General features: G+C 33.5%; 1 protein-coding gene across 4 annotated transcripts in view; it reads right to left on the bottom strand.

The window, feature by feature from the left end:
• LOC124355272 (DNA topoisomerase 2-binding protein 1-A-like) overlaps nucleotides 1–15,779 on the bottom strand; it is a 60,688-nt gene extending 44,909 nt beyond the window's left edge. The window contains exons 1-10 of one of the 4 annotated variants that reach the window (XM_046806324.1): nucleotides 15,587–15,779; nucleotides 10,525–10,632; nucleotides 9,952–10,091; nucleotides 9,522–9,657; nucleotides 9,058–9,165; nucleotides 7,958–8,162; nucleotides 5,803–6,024; nucleotides 5,154–5,279; nucleotides 2,475–2,554; nucleotides 2,051–2,214 (exon numbers count right to left, since the gene is read on the bottom strand). In XM_046806324.1, the coding sequence (XP_046662280.1) occupies nucleotides 2,051–2,214; nucleotides 2,475–2,554; nucleotides 5,154–5,279; nucleotides 5,803–6,024; nucleotides 7,958–8,162; nucleotides 9,058–9,165; nucleotides 9,522–9,657; nucleotides 9,952–10,091; nucleotides 10,525–10,623 (1,280 nt within the window). In that variant the 5' untranslated portion in view covers nucleotides 10,624–10,632; nucleotides 15,587–15,779. Of the gene's footprint in view, nucleotides 1–2,050; nucleotides 2,215–2,474; nucleotides 2,555–5,153; nucleotides 5,280–5,802; nucleotides 6,025–7,957; nucleotides 8,163–9,057; nucleotides 9,166–9,521; nucleotides 9,658–9,951; nucleotides 10,092–10,524; nucleotides 10,633–12,198; nucleotides 12,782–15,586 lie in introns of those variants that run through there. The other 3 variants (XM_046806327.1, XM_046806325.1, XM_046806326.1) reach the window with 3 other exon arrangements.
• Nucleotides 15,780–19,609: the final 3,830 nt, after the last annotated feature.

Raw genomic sequence — 19,609 nt, 5'->3', positions numbered from 1 at the left:
TGTCTAACAAGGAAGTAATTTTTTTCAATGACTATTTTGAGAAACTTCCAAAATCCTACTTTTTAGATGGCTTAAAAAATTGGAAAAATGCTAAGACAAATGTAGATAATTGAAACGGAATTGTGTTATTGAACGACCCCGTACTGATTACATGCCTTCCTGTTTAGTGCATTGAGCACAATCCTTCCTTAATCCTTTCAAGAGTCTGTTAATCCGTTCCACATGGCAAGTGCATGAGAAGGGAAGAACACAACCCAGAACCTATATGTTATTTTTTTAACCTATAGAAAACTTTTTTTTATTTTTACATAAAAACTAACAAGTAATTTTGAATTCTCATAAATATTTAAATAACATGTATTATTTTATTTTAAAATGGTTAAAAAATAAATCTCTCAGAGATTCCCTAAATGGACTAAGCAATGAATATGGTTTATAAAGTAAATATTTTTGTAAATTAAATAAAGTTTATTACATTAATCAAAAATTACATTAGTTAACTGAAAAATGGGGTAAATCATGATATTTTCTTAAAGAAAGTTCTAAAATTGAATGGGCAATTTTACAAAAGATAACAATTTTACAAAGCAAACACAAAATCAAACAAAATTCACTCACCAATATTATATTGCAAGAGCAACTTATAACATTTAGTTCATTTATTTGCATTGAGAATCATTTAGACACATCAGAAACTATATGTATGAAAACTATAACTGCACAAAACCGAAAATAAAGTGTAAAAACCAAAAATTATAACAATGTAACAGGTTTACAAATGCCATATTGGTAATCTACTGGGTCATCATAATAATTTATTTATTAATAGCTGGTTGTAGCGAAAAGACCTTGACTTTAGCTCTGTAAGAATAATGTTTAACCTCAAATCCAAAACCTTAGTTTTAATCATAGAAAGATGGAAGTTGTCTCATGAAAAAGATTACTAATACGCACCCATACATTTTTCATTATTCTGGTAAAGTGTATACTTTTAGAGTATTTCAATTATAAATTACAAAAAAAATACAAGATGTTTTCCTGAAAAAGAAATAAAAATATTGGAAAATCTAAAAAGGGTTTTAATGTATTTAATTGCAAGGGAGTAAGTCTTTGAGGTTCAACATTGTACTTACGGGGTTAAAATCCAGAGAGCCATCAGTACAGCCAACTCTTATACAATTTGTCTGATCAAATTATTATCTATCTTCGTGACTTTGTTACAATTAACTTTAATATTCCCAGCTACATAAATAATTACAAAAAGTGGAGGAGAGATAATGACAGAAGATTAAACTAATGATTAGGAGCTCACAGGACTACCTGACCCCTTTAATTCAGTCAACAACCACACCTGGGAAGGATGGACTGACTACCTGATCACTCTTAGTTCAACCAAAGCACAGAATTGGGTAGGCTGGACTGATTACCTGATCACTCTTAATCCAACCAACACACAGAATTGGGTAGGCTGGACTGATTAACTGATCACTCTTAATCCAGCCAACACACAGAATTGGGTAGGCTGGACTGATTAACTGATCACTCTTAATCCAGCCAAAGCACACAAAGTGGGTATGCTGGACTGATTACCTGATCACTCTTAATCCAGCCAACACACACAAGTGGGTATGCTGGACTGATTACCTGATCACTCTTAATCCAGCCAAAGCACAAAAGTGGTTATGCTGGACTGATTACCTGATCACTCTTAATCCAGCCAACACACAAAAGTGGATAAGCTGGGCTGATTACTTGATCACTCTTAATCCAGCCAACACACACAAGTGGGTATGCTGGACTGATCGCTCTTAATCTAACCAACACACATAAGTGAGATGGGTGGATTGACTACCTGAGGTCCTTTAATTTAGCTAACATCCACAAGTGGGAAGGGTAGTCCACTCTGGCTATCTGATCCCAGTCACCTCCACTTCTATCTTAATGTACTTATATAAATCACATTGCCCCATTGGAGAACGCTATCACAACAATTATAGTATTATCTTAGAAAAACTCTACTTAGTTATTAAAATTTACTCCCACAACTTACTTTTGCACCATTGTAGACAAGGATTTGATGTCATTGACAATAAATTCTCCGATAAGCACGTGCGAAATACTTTCGCACATCTCCGAGAAGACGGTTGCTCCTCCCAGACTGAGAATCCTCCTGAGCTTTTCCATCTCCACGTCCGTGAATCCGCTCAGGTAGATCTTGCACAAATTATTGCAGGTAAATATGGAGTAATATAGACACTAACTAAAATAAACTAAAACCAACACACCATAAAAATAAAAAATTAAATTTGATAAAGTAGTAATTGCAATGTATTATTTTACTGGAACTTTGTAAAAATGTTAGCAAACCATATTATAACTTTTAGTTATGACATGTTTTAACTGGAAATGTTACATTACAAAATATAGCAAAGTATCTAAGGCAAATATATATGCCACATTCGTGTTAGGTTTACCTTGCAGCCATCCACGAAAGAACCAGCTTTTTTCGCATCAGACACATTCAAACTGCTCAAAATTTGCATATGCTGACTGCCTGGAAAATATAATAACAAAGTATTTTTGTTAATATAACAAAAAAAAGATATTTTTCAAAAATTCCATAGTAATTTTCCCTAAAACATCCAATCTAACATTGAAGGAAAAGTCATATATATTAGTGAGTCATAGATATAAAACTTGTATTAGTTTAAGAAATAAGAAGGGAAAATGTGACAAGAAATACACAGTAACCCATACACCAGGTTGGTGCTCCTCCATTGCACGAAAATTTAATTGTGGTGTTCTGTTATTGGCTGAGTGTTAGCGAATATTTTTACACTGCCATTATGGATAACTATGATGGCAACGAGAAGATAGCTGGAAAAATAAATGTGTAAACAGAGTACAATCATATGAGATTTTAACATCTGACATTTTTGTGGGCTGAGCTTTAGCAAAGCCTATCACTCGTGGGGCTGGAAAAAATTTAATTTCTGACTGTCTGTCTATCTGCACTATATCTGACCAACAGACTTGAAATTTTGCACGATGCTTCATTTATATATGAGAAACACTGAGTTCAATGATGGTAAATGTTGGCTGAGCATTAGGGAATATTTTCACATTGTTCTTAAGGGTAACCGTGACGGCAACGAGAAAACAACATAATAAATAAATTTGTAAGCAAACACACTACACTCTTAGGAGATAAAATGTGATATACCATATATAGATTAATCATACAGTAAAAAGAAAAAAAATGATAATAGCACATTCTGGCATTGGAATATCCTACTTCAACGGAACTTTTATTTTTGAACATTGGTGATAAAACTTGACTTAATGAACAAAAATGTGACAACAAACAATAAAAAGCTTACTGCTTATTATAAAACAAGGTAGCAGTTCTCCACACCATGTATCATGTAATAGGCTTCACTGAGGTTGCACGCAAAATTTCGAATCTCGAGATGTCCAGCAGACAGAGACTGTCAGACAGAAAAGAATTGTCTACATCTCCTTGAGGTACAAAAGAGAATTTATGCCAGCTTACTGAGTGATAGGATTCAGTTAAAATAAACCAAATTCCAGGTTCGATATATATACCATCATAGTAATGAAGTGTCATACAAAATTTAAAGACTGCAGATGATCTTTATCAAGATATGTAGTCAAAATGGATGGTATTAGTTTTGTCACAATAATAATTTGGATAAATATTTTCATTCTCTAACAAGGTGTAGTGGGAACACATTTGATTAAGACCATAGCAGTCTCAGCTGAGATTCGTACATCATGCTTAAATAAAATAAAATATATAAGCTCTTAATTTTTCGGCAAATTTCAGTTTACAATCAACTGTTTTACAAATCAAATCATGTCAATAACATCTATTTAACTATGTCAAACAAAATGTTTAAACTATAAGATCAAACTGACTAAAACATAAACATTTAATTTTTGTAGTTAACCAATATATACATATTTTTTTTAAATTTCTTATACGTTAATCTCTTAATGGTGGGTGGTAGGGCATTATACTCCCAAGGTGCAAAGTACAAAAAAGCTTTCTTTGTTGTCTCCAGCCTTACACACGGCGCAGCATGTCATTCTGTCGTTCGTGTTGACAGCTTGCGTTTCAGGTAAGAGGGTTCAACAGTTTCGAAACCTTATTTATCTATGAGTCTACAGAAATCTATTACTGAGCCCAAATAAGCTTTCTATAGTGAGAAACATGATCAAATTCTTTTAAATCAACCTAGATTTAAATACCTTAGAGCACAATTTTGCCTCCCTGAAATAATAATATAAACTTCTTTAGTTGACGTCTCCAAACATAGGAAGAGCTTAATTAATTGTTGAAAATACCAAGGAATTAATTATGTGTAGTTTCGATGACACAGGAAATCATGTTCTAAATCTATTACATTTTTTTATTTATGTATTGCATGTTTAAAAATATGTTCAAAATGCATAAGAAAACTTAGCTCTGTGTCAATGGTGACTTCTAAGATTTTTAGAAATTCCTATCCTCTAAGCAGTTTTAAGTAACAAAAAAACCATTCATGTTTATTATATGCTTAATAGGTGGTGAACAAAAATGCAAAATGGAACGTTTATCCACATCCAATCTAAGCCAATTCCATCCAACCAGCTTTTTATCTTAAGCAAAAACATTGCACAGTTTTATTGGAGCCTGAAGGAGGGTACATAAAAAAAAGTTGAGTATCTGTATACAAGTAAAAGGAGCACCATAATTATTTTCAAGATCAGCAATGTATAAAATAAATATAACTGAACCCAAACATGAACCTTGAGGGACACCCGTAGTATTTGAAAGCACATTAGAGTACCTGTGATTCATTTATCACCTATGTCTGTCTTTTAAAAAACCATTTATTTAATAATTGTATCACTAAACTTGAAGAATTTCAATCTCGCAAGCAACAATTCGAAATTCACTGACTCAAATGCATGAGAGAAATCCTAGCAAAACGTTGACTGCGGGAATACACTAGTGCGTACTTGATGATTAAGACTACTCAAGATCACACAGTATAATGGCACAGTGAGGTGTTAACAGTAATAGTGATAGTCAATAACTCAGAATTCAAAATATATCACATGTATTAATATTTTTAAACATTAGTTACCACTGGGCTTGGCTGGTTCCTGCTGTGTCCCTGCCGTTGTACATATGGTCACCTGACTCTCGTCTATATGGCTCTTGGATATATCCATGTTGATCATACTGATGGACTCCGAATTGCAAGTAAAATCTGAAACAAACATTCTAATTTCAACAAAGAAACCACCAGGCTTGGCTGGTTCCTGCTGTTATACAAATAGTCACCTGTATCTCATCTACTTGATTTTTTATCAGAGTAAGAGATCTTTGTACAAGATTACATTGTATGTATGTATATTCTGGTTGTGAGAAGATTAGTCTTTCATAGCAATTAAACATGGCCTTCATCAACACACAAACGTAAAGTATATGTGAACTTAAACTAAACCATTGTTTAGTGGAGAAATGTAAAGAGTAATATTTAATATTTTTTAAAACCACTGAAAATTATGTTAAATAAAATGTATCTATATTGTATTTGGTATTTACAAGTTTGTAATCAGAATAGGTACTAAAATGTTAAATAGGAAAATACTTTGTACAATTAATCCCTGTAACCAAATAATTTTCAAATCGAACATCTCTAAATAGCAACGTTAAGAAAACGTAAAACGAAAATTGATACAAACATTTCCTACGGCAATAACTACTACGGGAAAGGGGAGTTTCCTTACTCGGAGCATCATCCTTGGTGGGTGTGGAACAGGAGACACTGGGCGTGACCAGATGACCTTGTGACGGCACTGCGTAACCACACTGTACACTCTCTCTGATGTACGACGGCCGGACACACGGCAGGTCGCACCTGCGCGCAGCTCGGTACTTATCTCCCCGCGGTTCATTCAGTACCAGCAGTGTCGTCTCTTTCAGATGCAGCTGTGCAGTGAACGTGCCACCTGGACATCACATTACAGACATCAGACAATGCAGTAGTTCGGCTCCAATTTTGTATCCAAGTTATAATGGTCTTTTAGAGTAATTGTATCTAGGAAGATACATATAACACAATTATGAGGAGTGGCCAAGTCCCAATTAAAGTTTTAATATTTAGCTAGTCAAGAGATATAATGCTTATTGATTATAATAATTGTTCTTACAAAAGACCATCATAAAGGCAAATATGGCTACGATGGACAACTAAAACAAAGTTTAGTCAAAGAGAAAAAAATTGTATGAACAATATTATATGCAAAATAAAATTGAATGATATTTATTGTTTCATTATGTATTTGTGAAATGGAAGTGATTATTAACATTTCCTGTACCAGGATTGAAAAGGCATCTGGAGAAGAATGGTTAAAATAATCCATAGAGAATCTGCAAGACACTTAAAATTACAGCTACAACTGATATTACTTCACTACTACTGGCTTTTTCAAAACAGACAAGTAAGTTAATGTCATGTTACATAGTAAACACGTCAAACAGGATGATGATGGAGTTATGAAAATTATTATCGATTTTGAATCTGCAAGCTGAAGATCGGGGTCAAATAATTTTGGTGAATCACTGGTCAGAAACTCTTATGAATTGAGAGCTGTTAGCTTGAGGAATGGGCTATTTTGGTGGTAAAGAAAGATATATGTAGAGGTTTTGGTTATGTGAAGGATTTTGGACCTTGCAGTTATCTCTGGTAACATTCATGCATTTACGAGGGTTTCAGAGGATTCCTAAGTATTGGGAAGGACAGTGTTTGTGGTATATCACCAGAATAAATACGATAGCCAAGTATGTTATATTGAAAGAAGGTGGTGGAGGTGCTAGCAGCAGAAGCTGGTTGATGAATAGAGCAAGTTTGCACATGTTTATTGTGGCAGGGGTTTGATCATGTTATTTGGAGGAACAATCAACATGATTGGGCAATATAATTTGAGATATACTAGTATTTGGTGGAAATTTCCAAAATGTTAAAAGAATAGTTAGTAGGTGTAGATTTTTCACAACGATTTTGGTGTAGCGGTAGCTTTGAAAATATACAAACCTTCGAAAATATACAAACGTTCCTTAGAATCATGTTGAGGCTAGAGAGGCAAGGACAGTAACTGGTGATGAGTAATCAATATGTTCTCCAAATTATTTTACGCTGAGGTTTTGCGTAATTACAATTTGATAAATTTCAGATTGATCAAGTTGAATTTATTTCTTACAAGATTGATGCAATGACCTGTATTGTCAAATGCAATGGAAAGTTTATCATTGTAGTGCTCTAACAGTATTTAATATACAACAACAACATCAACAACTTATATGACTATAAAACAACTGTACAGCAGTTAAACCTGTCTTGTGTTGTCAGTCTTCTACTATGTCCTGCTGTAAAGAAATCAGCACTGGTGAAATATCAGTGTTTCTTGTAATTGTTGTGTTCACCAATCATTATAAATTTAGCAGATTCATATTTTAATTCAAATAAACTTAAATGATGAATGTTATATTTAAATAAATGTTAAATAAAAAATAAATCAAATTGATTAAATTCTTTTGATAAAAACTCAAATTTTAGCATAGTGAAACATAATATTTATAGATGTTGTAAAGACATAAATAAATCTGTAACAGCCAAGGTTATTGAGTGAAATTCCAAGGTCGATATATCCACATGGGGTAGAAAAATGTTTTGTTGATTCATTCTTTTACTTTCAATGTAACTTTTTAATGCTTTAAAAAGCATGTGAAAAATTTTATTCATCCCCAAATACCGTTATACAGTAGAGTCCCTCTGAGTATAGGCTTATATAGTAGTAGATTATTGATTAAAAGTGTAGAATAGAAAATTCAAGTATGTGTCCCAAAAGAAGGAGAGAGTTAAGGAAGAAACAAACTACAAACCATGTTTTGTTATAAGATCCTTCATTTCTTCTTTTTCGCTCTTTGAAAGGTTGGAACACGAGATGTTCATATTCATGAAGATGGGACACTTGTAGTTGGTGATGAAATTTGGATCTGTTGCCCTGATATTCCTCTTCTGTGACTCCTGCCAGACAGCATCGACCCACGCAACCGTCATGGCAGGGATCCCCCTCTCTCCGGCAATCTGTACATCACATCAGTCTATCTCATTCCTGCCTCATTATTTACTTCATTCTTTTGATTGGCAGTGCCATTTTCCAAACCCATGTTCTGTAAATGTTCAACCATTTTGATAAAAAGCTATCATACAATTTTCATATTAATTATTGTTTCTGTTTCCACAAGTTAGGTGAAAATTATGTTGAAACAAAAATAAAAAGAATTCTAAAATGAGAACAAAATATTTGTTCATAAAAAATGAAGATTGAATTAATCTTTGTTGTGTCTTATATTAAATTTTGTGTGGCTGTACAATGTGAAAGGCAATGTAAATTTAACTAAATTTCATTATTTTTCACACATTTCTCTGTTGTACAATAAGACATAATATAGTAAGGCTAAATAAAGTAAACTTCTATGTTTTACTTCTGTAAAAAAATTCATTGTACAGTATTAAATATATTTTTTATGTATTTGTAATTTTATTGCAAGTAATTTTTAGAATAAATTACATAGTTTTTTACCAATTGCGCTCGTTTTAGAGACACAAAATCAAATATATGGAATTTTAATATTATAGTCCCTATACAAAACTGTCTGGCTGCCACAATCAACAGCACCCCCCCCCCTTGCTAGTAAAAGATGTAGAAGAGCCAATTAAAGTCTATGTACTATTATGCTATTAGCTTGATTTCTATTAGTAATTGAGTAAATTCTAAGGCCGTGAATAGTGAATTCCGACCCTCACTGTAAGTCAGTACAAGCGTGTGTGACAACACTCTTATTTGAATGGTCCGCTTATCAAAAATTGGCTTGGTCCTACCAAATTCGGATAATCACCTCCCTAGTGTAGTTGGAATAAACAAATTTGCAAAACCAGAAAACCTGTTACTAGCTTCTGCATGAAAAATTACACTTACCTCGTATTTGGAAGATCTAACAGCGTTCGTGACCAAATGGGTTACAGATTCGACGAGGTTATTCATGTACACTCCACCCATGAACCCAACTTTCTTTTTAATCTCAATCTGTAACACAATACTTGTTTAAAGTTTATCATTTTTGAAGAACCGTATAAGGATAACAGGAATATTAGACAATTGTCATTGTTAAGTGTAATAATAATAACTGAAACCACACTTTATAGAGGCATTAAACATACATAACACAATGAAAAAAAACCATCTAAAAATAATTCTTGTTTATGAGTTGTTTAAGATTAAATTTGACTTTTTGGACAAAATGTAATATTATAACCAAGTTAGCAAACTAATGTAAAAAATTGCAAAAATGGATATGAATTTTGAATGCCAAGACAAGAACTTATTTTTAAAAAATTCATTAAATTTACAACATTATATCAAAGACAGTTTATGTGTTTTACCTTGACTGCTTGAGGAACCTGGCTAGCGGTGACTACAATGTTCCTCATGGCTGTGGTGAACACAGCACTCTTGTTCTCAGGAATGCCAAGGCCCTCAGCAATACAGCTCCGCAAACACATCGGTCCACATACCCTGCTAACAGGTACAGTGCTTCGGAAGGTCATAAATCTGTCTATGTCTATTACAGCGATATATTCAGGATAGATAAATTACTCCCTCCGTCAATAAATTACTCTGACAAAGGCATATTTCTGTTCATAACTTTATAATTTAATTAAGTTCTAATTTCCATGAACCTTCTGCTTTAAAACTAAAATTATACAACTGAGTGTAAATAATTTTAATATCTAGGAAGCAATGAAAAAATTACACAAGAATCTTAAAAATATCTACAAAACTAAATTCCAAAAACTTAACACTGATACTTACACGCTTTTGGTTTTGCTTAGCTTTTCAAAAATATCTCCGGCAAACTCTTGCAAAATGAACACAGTGGTTTTTGAGCCAGCCATCTCTGTAGATTCTGCAGCGGTCAGCCACTTGGGTGATAGATCTGCCTCCACTGCTTCCTGAACATCAAACATCAAAAGTAATAATGCCTTTACCTTTTGTGACAACTGAGTTGATAACGTTACTGAACATAGCAACCTTTAAGCATTTGTTTTAAATTTTATTTTGTGTAATTCAAAAACATTGTTATGGTTTTATTGAGTCAAAACAATTAAGTTTATTTATTGTATACTTAATAGGTGAAAATAATTTGCAATGTGTTCAAAATAGTGCTAAATATTTTAGTTTAAATAACATTCATACGTTACTACTGTCCAGTATATGCCTGAATGTATTAAATGTTTCCTTAATATGATTAAAGTGTTTTGATATTTTTTTGCAAATGCTATAATCAATGCAATAAAGTTCATCACAATTTTTTTATAGAACTCTTATATAGAAAGTATATAACCTTTTACATAAAGTGTTATTGCAATTTATCCATGAACTTACCTGATAGGCCATTTTCATACAGTCATTAACACCATCGTCACTGCAACCCTCAGGTATAACAAAGAATATTTTGACTTCTTTCTTTAATTTTTTATCCATGTTTTGAACCTGTAAACAATTATATGTATCAAAATTTGCAAAAATAATAAATTCATTGTATTTTTTGCTTCAATGAGACAGTATTAACACAAATTTAACAATCCTCACTCCAGAATCTTGCACAAGGATCTCTAAAACACTCTGGATAAGGGAAAAAACTCAATCGCCCCCTGTAATATTTTTGCGTTGGTTCGATTGTAGACCATTTGAACATTGTGGACATCAGCTTTACTGGTGACTGTAAATGTAAATGGATCTGCTAATTAGAATTTACAATACATTAATTTCAAGCAAGTAGAGCAAATCAGTATTAGGAACTATTAAGGTTAATAGTTTAACACATTGACATTGGCAGACACATTAGAGCATGCCACGTACACAGAGCAATCTGAGTATTTTATTCCATATCAAAGGTGTATTTGGAGAATTTCGCATCATATCATATTACATAACTCTCTGTATATTCATATTATTAAAAGTGCTTCTTCAATGTACATTTAACACTAATGTTATTGTACACATAAAGCAGCTATGGTACATAAGATAAAATAGCTGCTTCCAGTGTCATCCATACATATTATGTCATCCAGTAAAGTTTTTAAGGTTAGTCTTAGAATTCCTTCCAAACTCATAGAAAAATAATAATTTCCTAAAAAGCCTGTATTTAATTACTTTTTACATATCAATTATTGTTTTATATCCAACATAATACTTTAGAAGGTTGTTTCATAAAACAATAAAGTGATTATATTCTATGCATATATTTGTATGTGTTACAGATTTGTAGGCCTATATGTTATCAGTGACCCCATCTACACAAAATTGTTATAAATAACAAAATATAAATTCAGCTCTCTTCAATACATTATGATGCTATTAAAATATGAAATTTTGAAGTACTTCATAATTTTTTTTCTCAATTATTTTACTCTATTATATTAATTCGGATATTAACTCATTAAGTTATATGAAAATAACCCTTACAGTCAGACTCTCCAGAAATTTGATCAATTAATGTGTATGTAATATATTATCTCGAGAGATGCTTTTATTCTTTGCTGTAGCCTAAGGCATTTGTGTCAGCCTGGTATGAACTATTCACAACAGGTCTGAATAATTAAATACGTCATTCTTTTGGGCTAACAACACCTATCTGCATTTATTATTGTTTTTATTTTATGTATCAAAAGAAGGAACGATAGGTATGACTAAAAGGCTGACTCATAACTACAACACAAATCCTTAGATTCACAGCACATATAAACTACAGAAAAACAAAATGTTGCTCCATGTGAGAAAAGCAGCTCCACTTTTGACGTTGAACAACTTTGTTATTTGTCATCTTCACACCTTAAAAAACCCCTAATACATAAATTTGTTGAAGAGGATGAGAGCAATAAGGTAAGCTTAGGTATCAGTAAAATTATTGGCCAGTAGTGAAAATTATAATTTCAACGTCATTAACATATTCTGCTACAGACCTATAGTTTTAAGGGGGTACAAAGTGGCGGGGTCATCATACCCCAAACCAAACATAACCAAATCAGTGTGTCCACAAAGCACAATCATACCCACCTTCTCTCATCATCTAGTGCTGTACTTGCGTGCGCGCACCTAGGAACTGCCTGACCCACTTCGTCTTCTAACAATTTCCGATCAGGCTGAGCTGAACTGACTGGCTTCTTTTCTTCATATATAATGCACTCATTATCAGTTCAGTCTACCCACAACTTACGGGAAAGTCTCGTCCCAAAAATCTTACTTCTACTATTCTTTTCTACAACTACTTTAATTTACTCTACTTTCCAAGCCAATGTGGAACAGCATATACCGAGGGCTGCAAGGTCAAGGGAGAGCCTGATCTCTAATATCCAAACTCTGGATACTTGGCACCCTCCAGTTTAAACACAGCCTTTCCCACATAGAGCAGGCCAATGCTTGGAGTGACATTTAGTTCTCCGCTACTCGTGGGAACATGAGTACAAACAATGAAAAGCTATAAACACAAATAGAAAACTCTAGCAGCTCTCAAAATGTGGATGAAAGTTTACGAAAAACAGAAGGACTAGTAACAGGTGTATCTGACCCTTGCTATCCTCAACAATCAGAACAAAACCAATGACACAGGAAGATTTCCCAGTAGAAGTCCTAGATCCCCTGACTCAGACGAGCTGATACTACTGAAGAATAGAATGCTAGCCCCATAAGTCTCTAAACTGTGCAGCGCTGCCAAAAAAAAGATTGGCATGGTTTCGCACACAGGGGCAATTCCAAAAAGAATCCAGGTAATTGGCCTTAAAACCAATCCCGAAATAGAAACACCTGTGGCTCAAAAAAACAAAGATAGGGCATGTCAAAAAGACCTCACTCTGATGGCTCCACTCCAGAAGCTCAAATGTGGAAAAAACAAAGAATGAAAAGGACAACAGGGAACAAGAAAGGAGTAATCGACACCTCCCCATAAATCGTCCTTCAAACAAATGACAGAGTATAAGGGTGGGAATACTTCGCTCCAACATTCCGGAAACTCTACCTACTTCTTAACAAATGGAGTCAATACACAACTTTATCCTAAAAGTAATCACTAAAGACGAGGAGAGGTCAAATTCTCCAAGCTTCTACGGTATCCCCCAGACAAGGGATCCCGATTTTCAACTGTGAAAATCAAGAATCAGCGGAATGGCTGCAAGGTAAGCAGGATACATTCAAGCCTTGGGAGGGAGCGAGTCTAAAGATGTCTCAGAGGGAGAAATTTCTCGTGCAAGAATCACAACAGCTTACTTCCCAAACAGCATAAACGAACCTATTGAAAAGATTACAAAATTTTTAAAGGCACAAAATAAAGAGCTAACGGTTGTGGAATGGAACGTGCTGTGCAGGAGTGATGTGAGAGTAAGTCAGTGCTGCTTACCTGGGCTAAGAGGGTTCTTGAATCAGCTACAAGTATAGGAAAATTCAGCTAAGAACTCAGGGAAACACTTGAGAACCCAAAAAGGAGAGTTGTGAAATCTCAGAAAAGTCTACGACCGCCACAAAAGAACAAACCACTGCGGAAGAAATGGAAGTGGAAGAGAACCCCAAAGGTAACAGAAGAACTGCTGAAGTTGTAGACTGGTGGGCCTCATGGTTTGTTTCCGGGGTGCGCAAAAAGCCCTTGAGGCTTAAGTGCATGGCAGTAGGCCGCCCCAAGGGGAAAAAAAAAACAGAAGAACCTGCAATTATACCTTAACAGAGTTGTTTACTCCAAAAGAAAGCGCGGTGGACAACATAACACCAACATGCTCTCTTTTTCTGAAGAAGGGCCCTAACTAGCAAAATATTGTACTTATTATCTGAAAAATTATTTACAGTTCACACAAGTTAAGTATTTTTCAAATGAATTTAAATAGTATGGGTTGGTTATATCAATGTTTATAATTTAGTATAGTTTGTCAATATCGATATAAAAACAGGGTCTGCTTATCCTACTCTACCCCAGGATAGTACCAATAGGAAATGCCCCTGGTTATAAATGTGGGCTTAGGTGGCGCCTTTTGTGCCATCCATGTTTTAGTAGGCCTACTGTACCTAAATTCTAGATCACGTTAGCGCTCGTCGACTTTTTATATTTATAATACCTACGTATGTACAGCCTAATAAAAAATAGTAGATAGGGACAAAGTGGCATCCCTGTCATTCACATTGCTTCCTTTTGGGAGGCATAAAGCAAGAACCATTAGTTATAATGACATGTAATTTTCACAGTAAGTCATATAAAGGAAATATTGATTCACATGAGAAAAGTAGTTCCACTTTTAATATTCTACAACTTCATTGCTTGACATTTTCATCCTTAAACGTTTGGTACAAAAGGGCGATTACAATATATTAATAACGTAAAATTAGTAATTTGCAACTTTCACCAATAATTTCAAGCTGGTGGTAGCCTAACATTGTAATTTCATTACTTGTGGTAGCCACTAACTATAGAGAAGCCTAATTTTACGTTAACCTAAAGTAATAACATTGAAATTATAATTGGCAACACCAGTGGTTAATTAAATATTTGTCTTATGGCACTATAAATTACTTAAATGGCAATATCTATGGGTGTGCTTAAAACTTTGGGTAGGGTACGATAAGCGGACCCGGTTTTTTATATCAAAATTGGCAAACGATATTACTCAATCATAACCATTGATATAATCAATCGATACTAATTAATTATTTTGAACAAATAATTTAAATAATCTATATCAACAGCTGTTAACACTTTCAAATAATACACGTAAGGTAATATTTCAATTTTACATAAGTAACACTTGATTATTAAGAATGGCAGTCAATTTTATAAAACTACACAACATCGGTTTGAAAGATAAGACATGTTTTTCGTGGCTTCAACATGTAGGACTCGTACCGAAAAAACCATTAACCTATGTGAAATTTATGGAAAAGAAACAAATGTAACTGTGAGAGCAGCACATATGGTCGTCTTCAGTTTTCCTAATTTTGGTTATAATAATTTGTTAAATCACTGTTAATATTAAATTCACATTTTAATTTAAAACATATGTTGCGGACTACAGATACTTCTATATCGATTGATAGTCTAGGATTTGAGATGCGAATATTAGGTATCGATGATTACATTCTTCGATATAAAAAAACCAGGTCCGCTTATGGTACCCTACCCAAAAATTTGATAAAAAATGTACAACTTTAAAAAGATGGGATAAAGCTATCTCTCTAGAGGGAGTGATATTAAGCTCACATTTATGTGTGACACTAATAGGCTATATCAAAATACAGCCAAATATCTGAAAGTGTATCATTGTCTCATAGAAACTAAATATCTAGTCTGCCAAAATGAGAGAGGTACTAATAATTATTGTCAGTATTACAGATCAACTAAGAAAATAATTTACAATATTCTAGATAACTTTAAAATTCAGATAAGCAGTTAATTACAGTGAATACGTACAGGTTAGGCCTACCAGAAATGAAATATCTTAAGCTAAACACACTTAAAATAAACCAAAAGAATTGAAGAACATTTGAATAACTATTCAGAATAATTTTCCAGTTTGTAAAACCGGATCTGTTAAATTGAAATGCTCCTAGAAGTCTTGGTTAATTTCACCAACTTAAAGTTTGTACACAAGACAAGACAGCAAGACAGCAATTGCCAAAAATCTAAAAAGTGTCAAAGTGAAGACATGACTTCCTTTTCTCGTTTCCCGCCTTGCAGTACAAAAAAACATATTATGGAAAGTTCATGTTAAAATACAGTGCCATGATGTGTTGTTAACCTATTCTCATTTACTGTATGGTATTTAGCTCCCCGGACATTAGAGAGAGGTTCAACATTGAGGGAAACAATTATTCAAAAGTTACAGTAATTAAAAAATTTCGCGTTACTGAAATATTTTACTGGTCGTGTTATACGACAAATTATTATAGCGCTGACTTTGATGAGTCATCGTTTCAAACTTGTAATTCTTACATTAAATTATAGTGCATTTGAAAAACAATATTAAACCATAAGATATTATTAGAAACTATACTTGCTATTTATTCATGTTGTAATTACAACAAATAAATAAATGGTAGCGTTTTATAAATAATGAATCTAAAGAGCGACATTCACCAAACAAATCGTAAATGTTGATTTGTATATTTAAACTGTATGTGTAACTTAGCAGTGCCTAAATATATAGTTTCGTTATTGAATTGCACCGAGAAGAAACTAGTATATAAATATAAAGAAACTGAGTACTATAATTTAAAAATTGGTGTCATGATAAAAAAAGTTTGTGGCTTCTATTTTTATAAAGTAACTTATTAATCGATATCTAGCTTATATTACTATAAAATGCGGAAAGTATTACAACAATTTTAGACCTTTGTATGTGCATAAAAATCAAATAGTGATAATACTACACTAGCTTGATATCTTTTTTGTATGCACATATTTTTATCTCAATTAGCGTAAATTATTTATTAAAATCTGTGCATGTAAATCGCTGTCGTTGATGAAACTCATTTAATTTGCAATATTTCGTTTATTGAATATATGGAAATAAGTTAATATTTCTTGAAGACGTTTTGGTATATGTTTGAACATAGGGGCTAAACTGTATAAAATGTATAGGCTTAAATTGATGGAGTGACAAATCAAAACGTGTTTTGTCACCAAAAATTCGATATTGAGTTATATGCACTTGATGTTTTTTTCCTCTCACTGAATTCTATCAATCTATACATAGCAAAAGGCACCAAAAAAAAAATGTTGTGTCCCATGTAAACTTAATAGTAGGAAAATCATGAATTTAATCAAATTGTGTTTTGTCCACACCTAACGAATTTTAATAATGGAAACGCGCTCTGGGCCGGAGAAAATCCGTAGCCGAAATCCTGGGGCTGCGTTCCGAGTCTGCAGGCCGCTGGAAATGGGCAAGAACTAACTCCACCCATATGGCAGGCATTATAGTAATGATCTATAATATCACTTTAAAACGCCTTGTAGGGACTTAATACAATTGTTAGATACTACAATTTATTTATTATTACAAATGTTAGTAGATTGCTTTTTACAGTGGATTTTTATTTTCATGTTAAAAAAAACTGATTTTTGTGCAATATCAAAATAACTGAGATTTTGGACTTTTATTTTTCTTTACAAAGTCGAAACAAATATTACAGGCATTAAAAATATTACCCAGATGAAAAAAAAAACAACTTTTTTATTTGACAGTATTTTATTTCAAAATAAACTACAAAAAATTTATACAAACAAAAATGACACACTTAATCTAAGTGTTAGAAAATAAAATTATTTTTGACTAATATTTTTGCCTTTTTTCTAAGTTGGTTTTCTTTTTTAATGTCAAAAGTTTTTGTTTTTTCGAGTTTAGTGATGAGATATTATTTAAAAAAAATAGTTTAGTCACAGTTTTAATTCAAAAGTAACTCCGTGGCTTCCTGTCAATTTAGAAGTGGCTCGCATTTGTTTGAGATAACTAGAGTAAATATTAATATTTTACAATTTTCAATACCGTACATCATCACTTGATCTACTAATTTACCCTTTAGATTTAAAATCAATAAAAAAGTTAATGTGTTCTAAGATCAGCATCTTTGGCATGGAGTACAGAACTTGGTGAGTTCTTCATGCCCACTTTAAGCGCCTGCAAATCCATGGATACACCAGTAACGCACAAGCTGTGTGCGACCGGAAAACACAACATGCTGCTTATGTGCAGTGCGCGTTCCAGTAGTATAGTTCGTTGGTCCACACCCTCATTTGGATCAATTCATGTTTTGTCCAACAAAACCAATGGGAGTCAGTCAGCGAAGTGTTCTTATTGGTTTCAATGATCATGTGAGGACCATTGTTGTGTTGAGAGTTTCACAGTGGTAGAGGTTATGTTACAGTGAGTTCTGTAAAAAACTTATGGCCATTTTTGCTTGTGTTTTAAAAAGGATATTAAACAGTAGTTTCTATGTGATGGAAGAGTTTTCAGTGAGTTGGGATGGTGGAGTGCCAGTTTCCTCTTAATTAACAACGATTCAAGAAAAAGAAAAAAAGTAACAACCTAAGGTTAAGGCAGCTAAGCTTAGAAAAGGTATTCAGCTCCAACCGGATCAGTGTTGTTTGTTCCTTGCAAACATAACACATCACATTGATGTGTTGTCAAAATTAGGACCAAAGAGATGTCAAAATTCTCAGGGATAAAAACTGTACAAAATCCCAGATAAAATTAGGACAAGACAATATTGTGTAGCCAGTTTTTAGTACAACCTAGGCCAGTGAAGAGGCGTAGGGCCCCGTAAGGAACGTAGTGAGCCTACCAAGTTCAGGTAAACATGCATTCTCAGTTCAGTACTTTATATTCCTTCAGTATATCAATAATAAAACGATATTCCAGTCTGCAAGGAAAACTTCTTATCCATCTACCAAATTTGGGCGAACTAGGTTAGCAAGTATAATTCAAAAAAAGGTAAAATTCTGGAGATGCAATCGCTGAACATAGAGTTTGGAGATAGAAAAAAAGTAGAGAAAAAGCATTGCAAAGAAAGAAAGGTTAGAGGATTTATATCAGGGTTGCATTTGCAGACTGAAAGTAATTACAATAGAACAAAATCAAAAAAGGGTTTATATCCCCGAGCAGCCAGGTGTAGTATAAGAAAAAACTACATAATTCTTATCACTCAACGCTTTCCCCATGATGCAGAAAGGTAGCTTAAAAGTTAGTTTTTCTATGTTCAGAGACATTTTTAGAAATGAATTCACCATAGGTTTCAGAACTCCAGCGTCTGATGTTTGTAGCCAGTGCCTAGTAATAAAAGAAAAATTGTGAAACAGGCGCCTCCATAATTGTCTCAGAAAAATAAGCTATGTTAATGGCCGAAAAAAACCATCCACAAGAGGGAGAGCAAAGGCATTTTACGACTACATAAATATGGAACTCTGATAACTCCATTTCATTATGTTTTGATCTCCAACAGATCCAGCCGCTGCCTAAAACTTGCATTCAGGAAGCATTTTTATCTAAGGCAATTTAATTTTTATTCATGTCATTGGTAATTAGTTGACTTGGGCCACACAAAGGACCCTATTTTTTACACTTGGACGGAAGACTCAATCTGGAAAAGGAAGCACAGAGGTCTCATCAGCTCTTTTTTTTCACCTTTAACACAATGGACTTCAACGGTAAGACTGTACTTCGTTTATTTTGTGATCGGGTGCGGTGATCAAAATAAAAAATAAACATAGTACTTCACACACTTATGTTTTTACCATGCACACTGTAGTAAATACAACCTTAGAGGAAATTCAGATATATTATCCCGTCAATACGGACACAGCTTTTTACCTGCGGACCGGAGTTTTGGCCAGAGTAGAAGAATTCTAAGAAAGAATGTCACAATTTTATCGAAAAGAAGATTACACTAAGTTGTATCAACAAAATTGGACAGGTCAAACAACTTGGAATTGACTGAG

The sequence above is a fragment of the Homalodisca vitripennis genome, chromosome 2, assembly GCF_021130785.1.
Source record: "Homalodisca vitripennis isolate AUS2020 chromosome 2, UT_GWSS_2.1, whole genome shotgun sequence".
In the NCBI taxonomy this organism is placed as follows: Eukaryota; Metazoa; Arthropoda; class Insecta; order Hemiptera; family Cicadellidae; genus Homalodisca; species Homalodisca vitripennis.
Note: the sequence above shows the minus strand (reverse complement) of the source record. Positions and strands in the feature narration are given on the sequence as shown.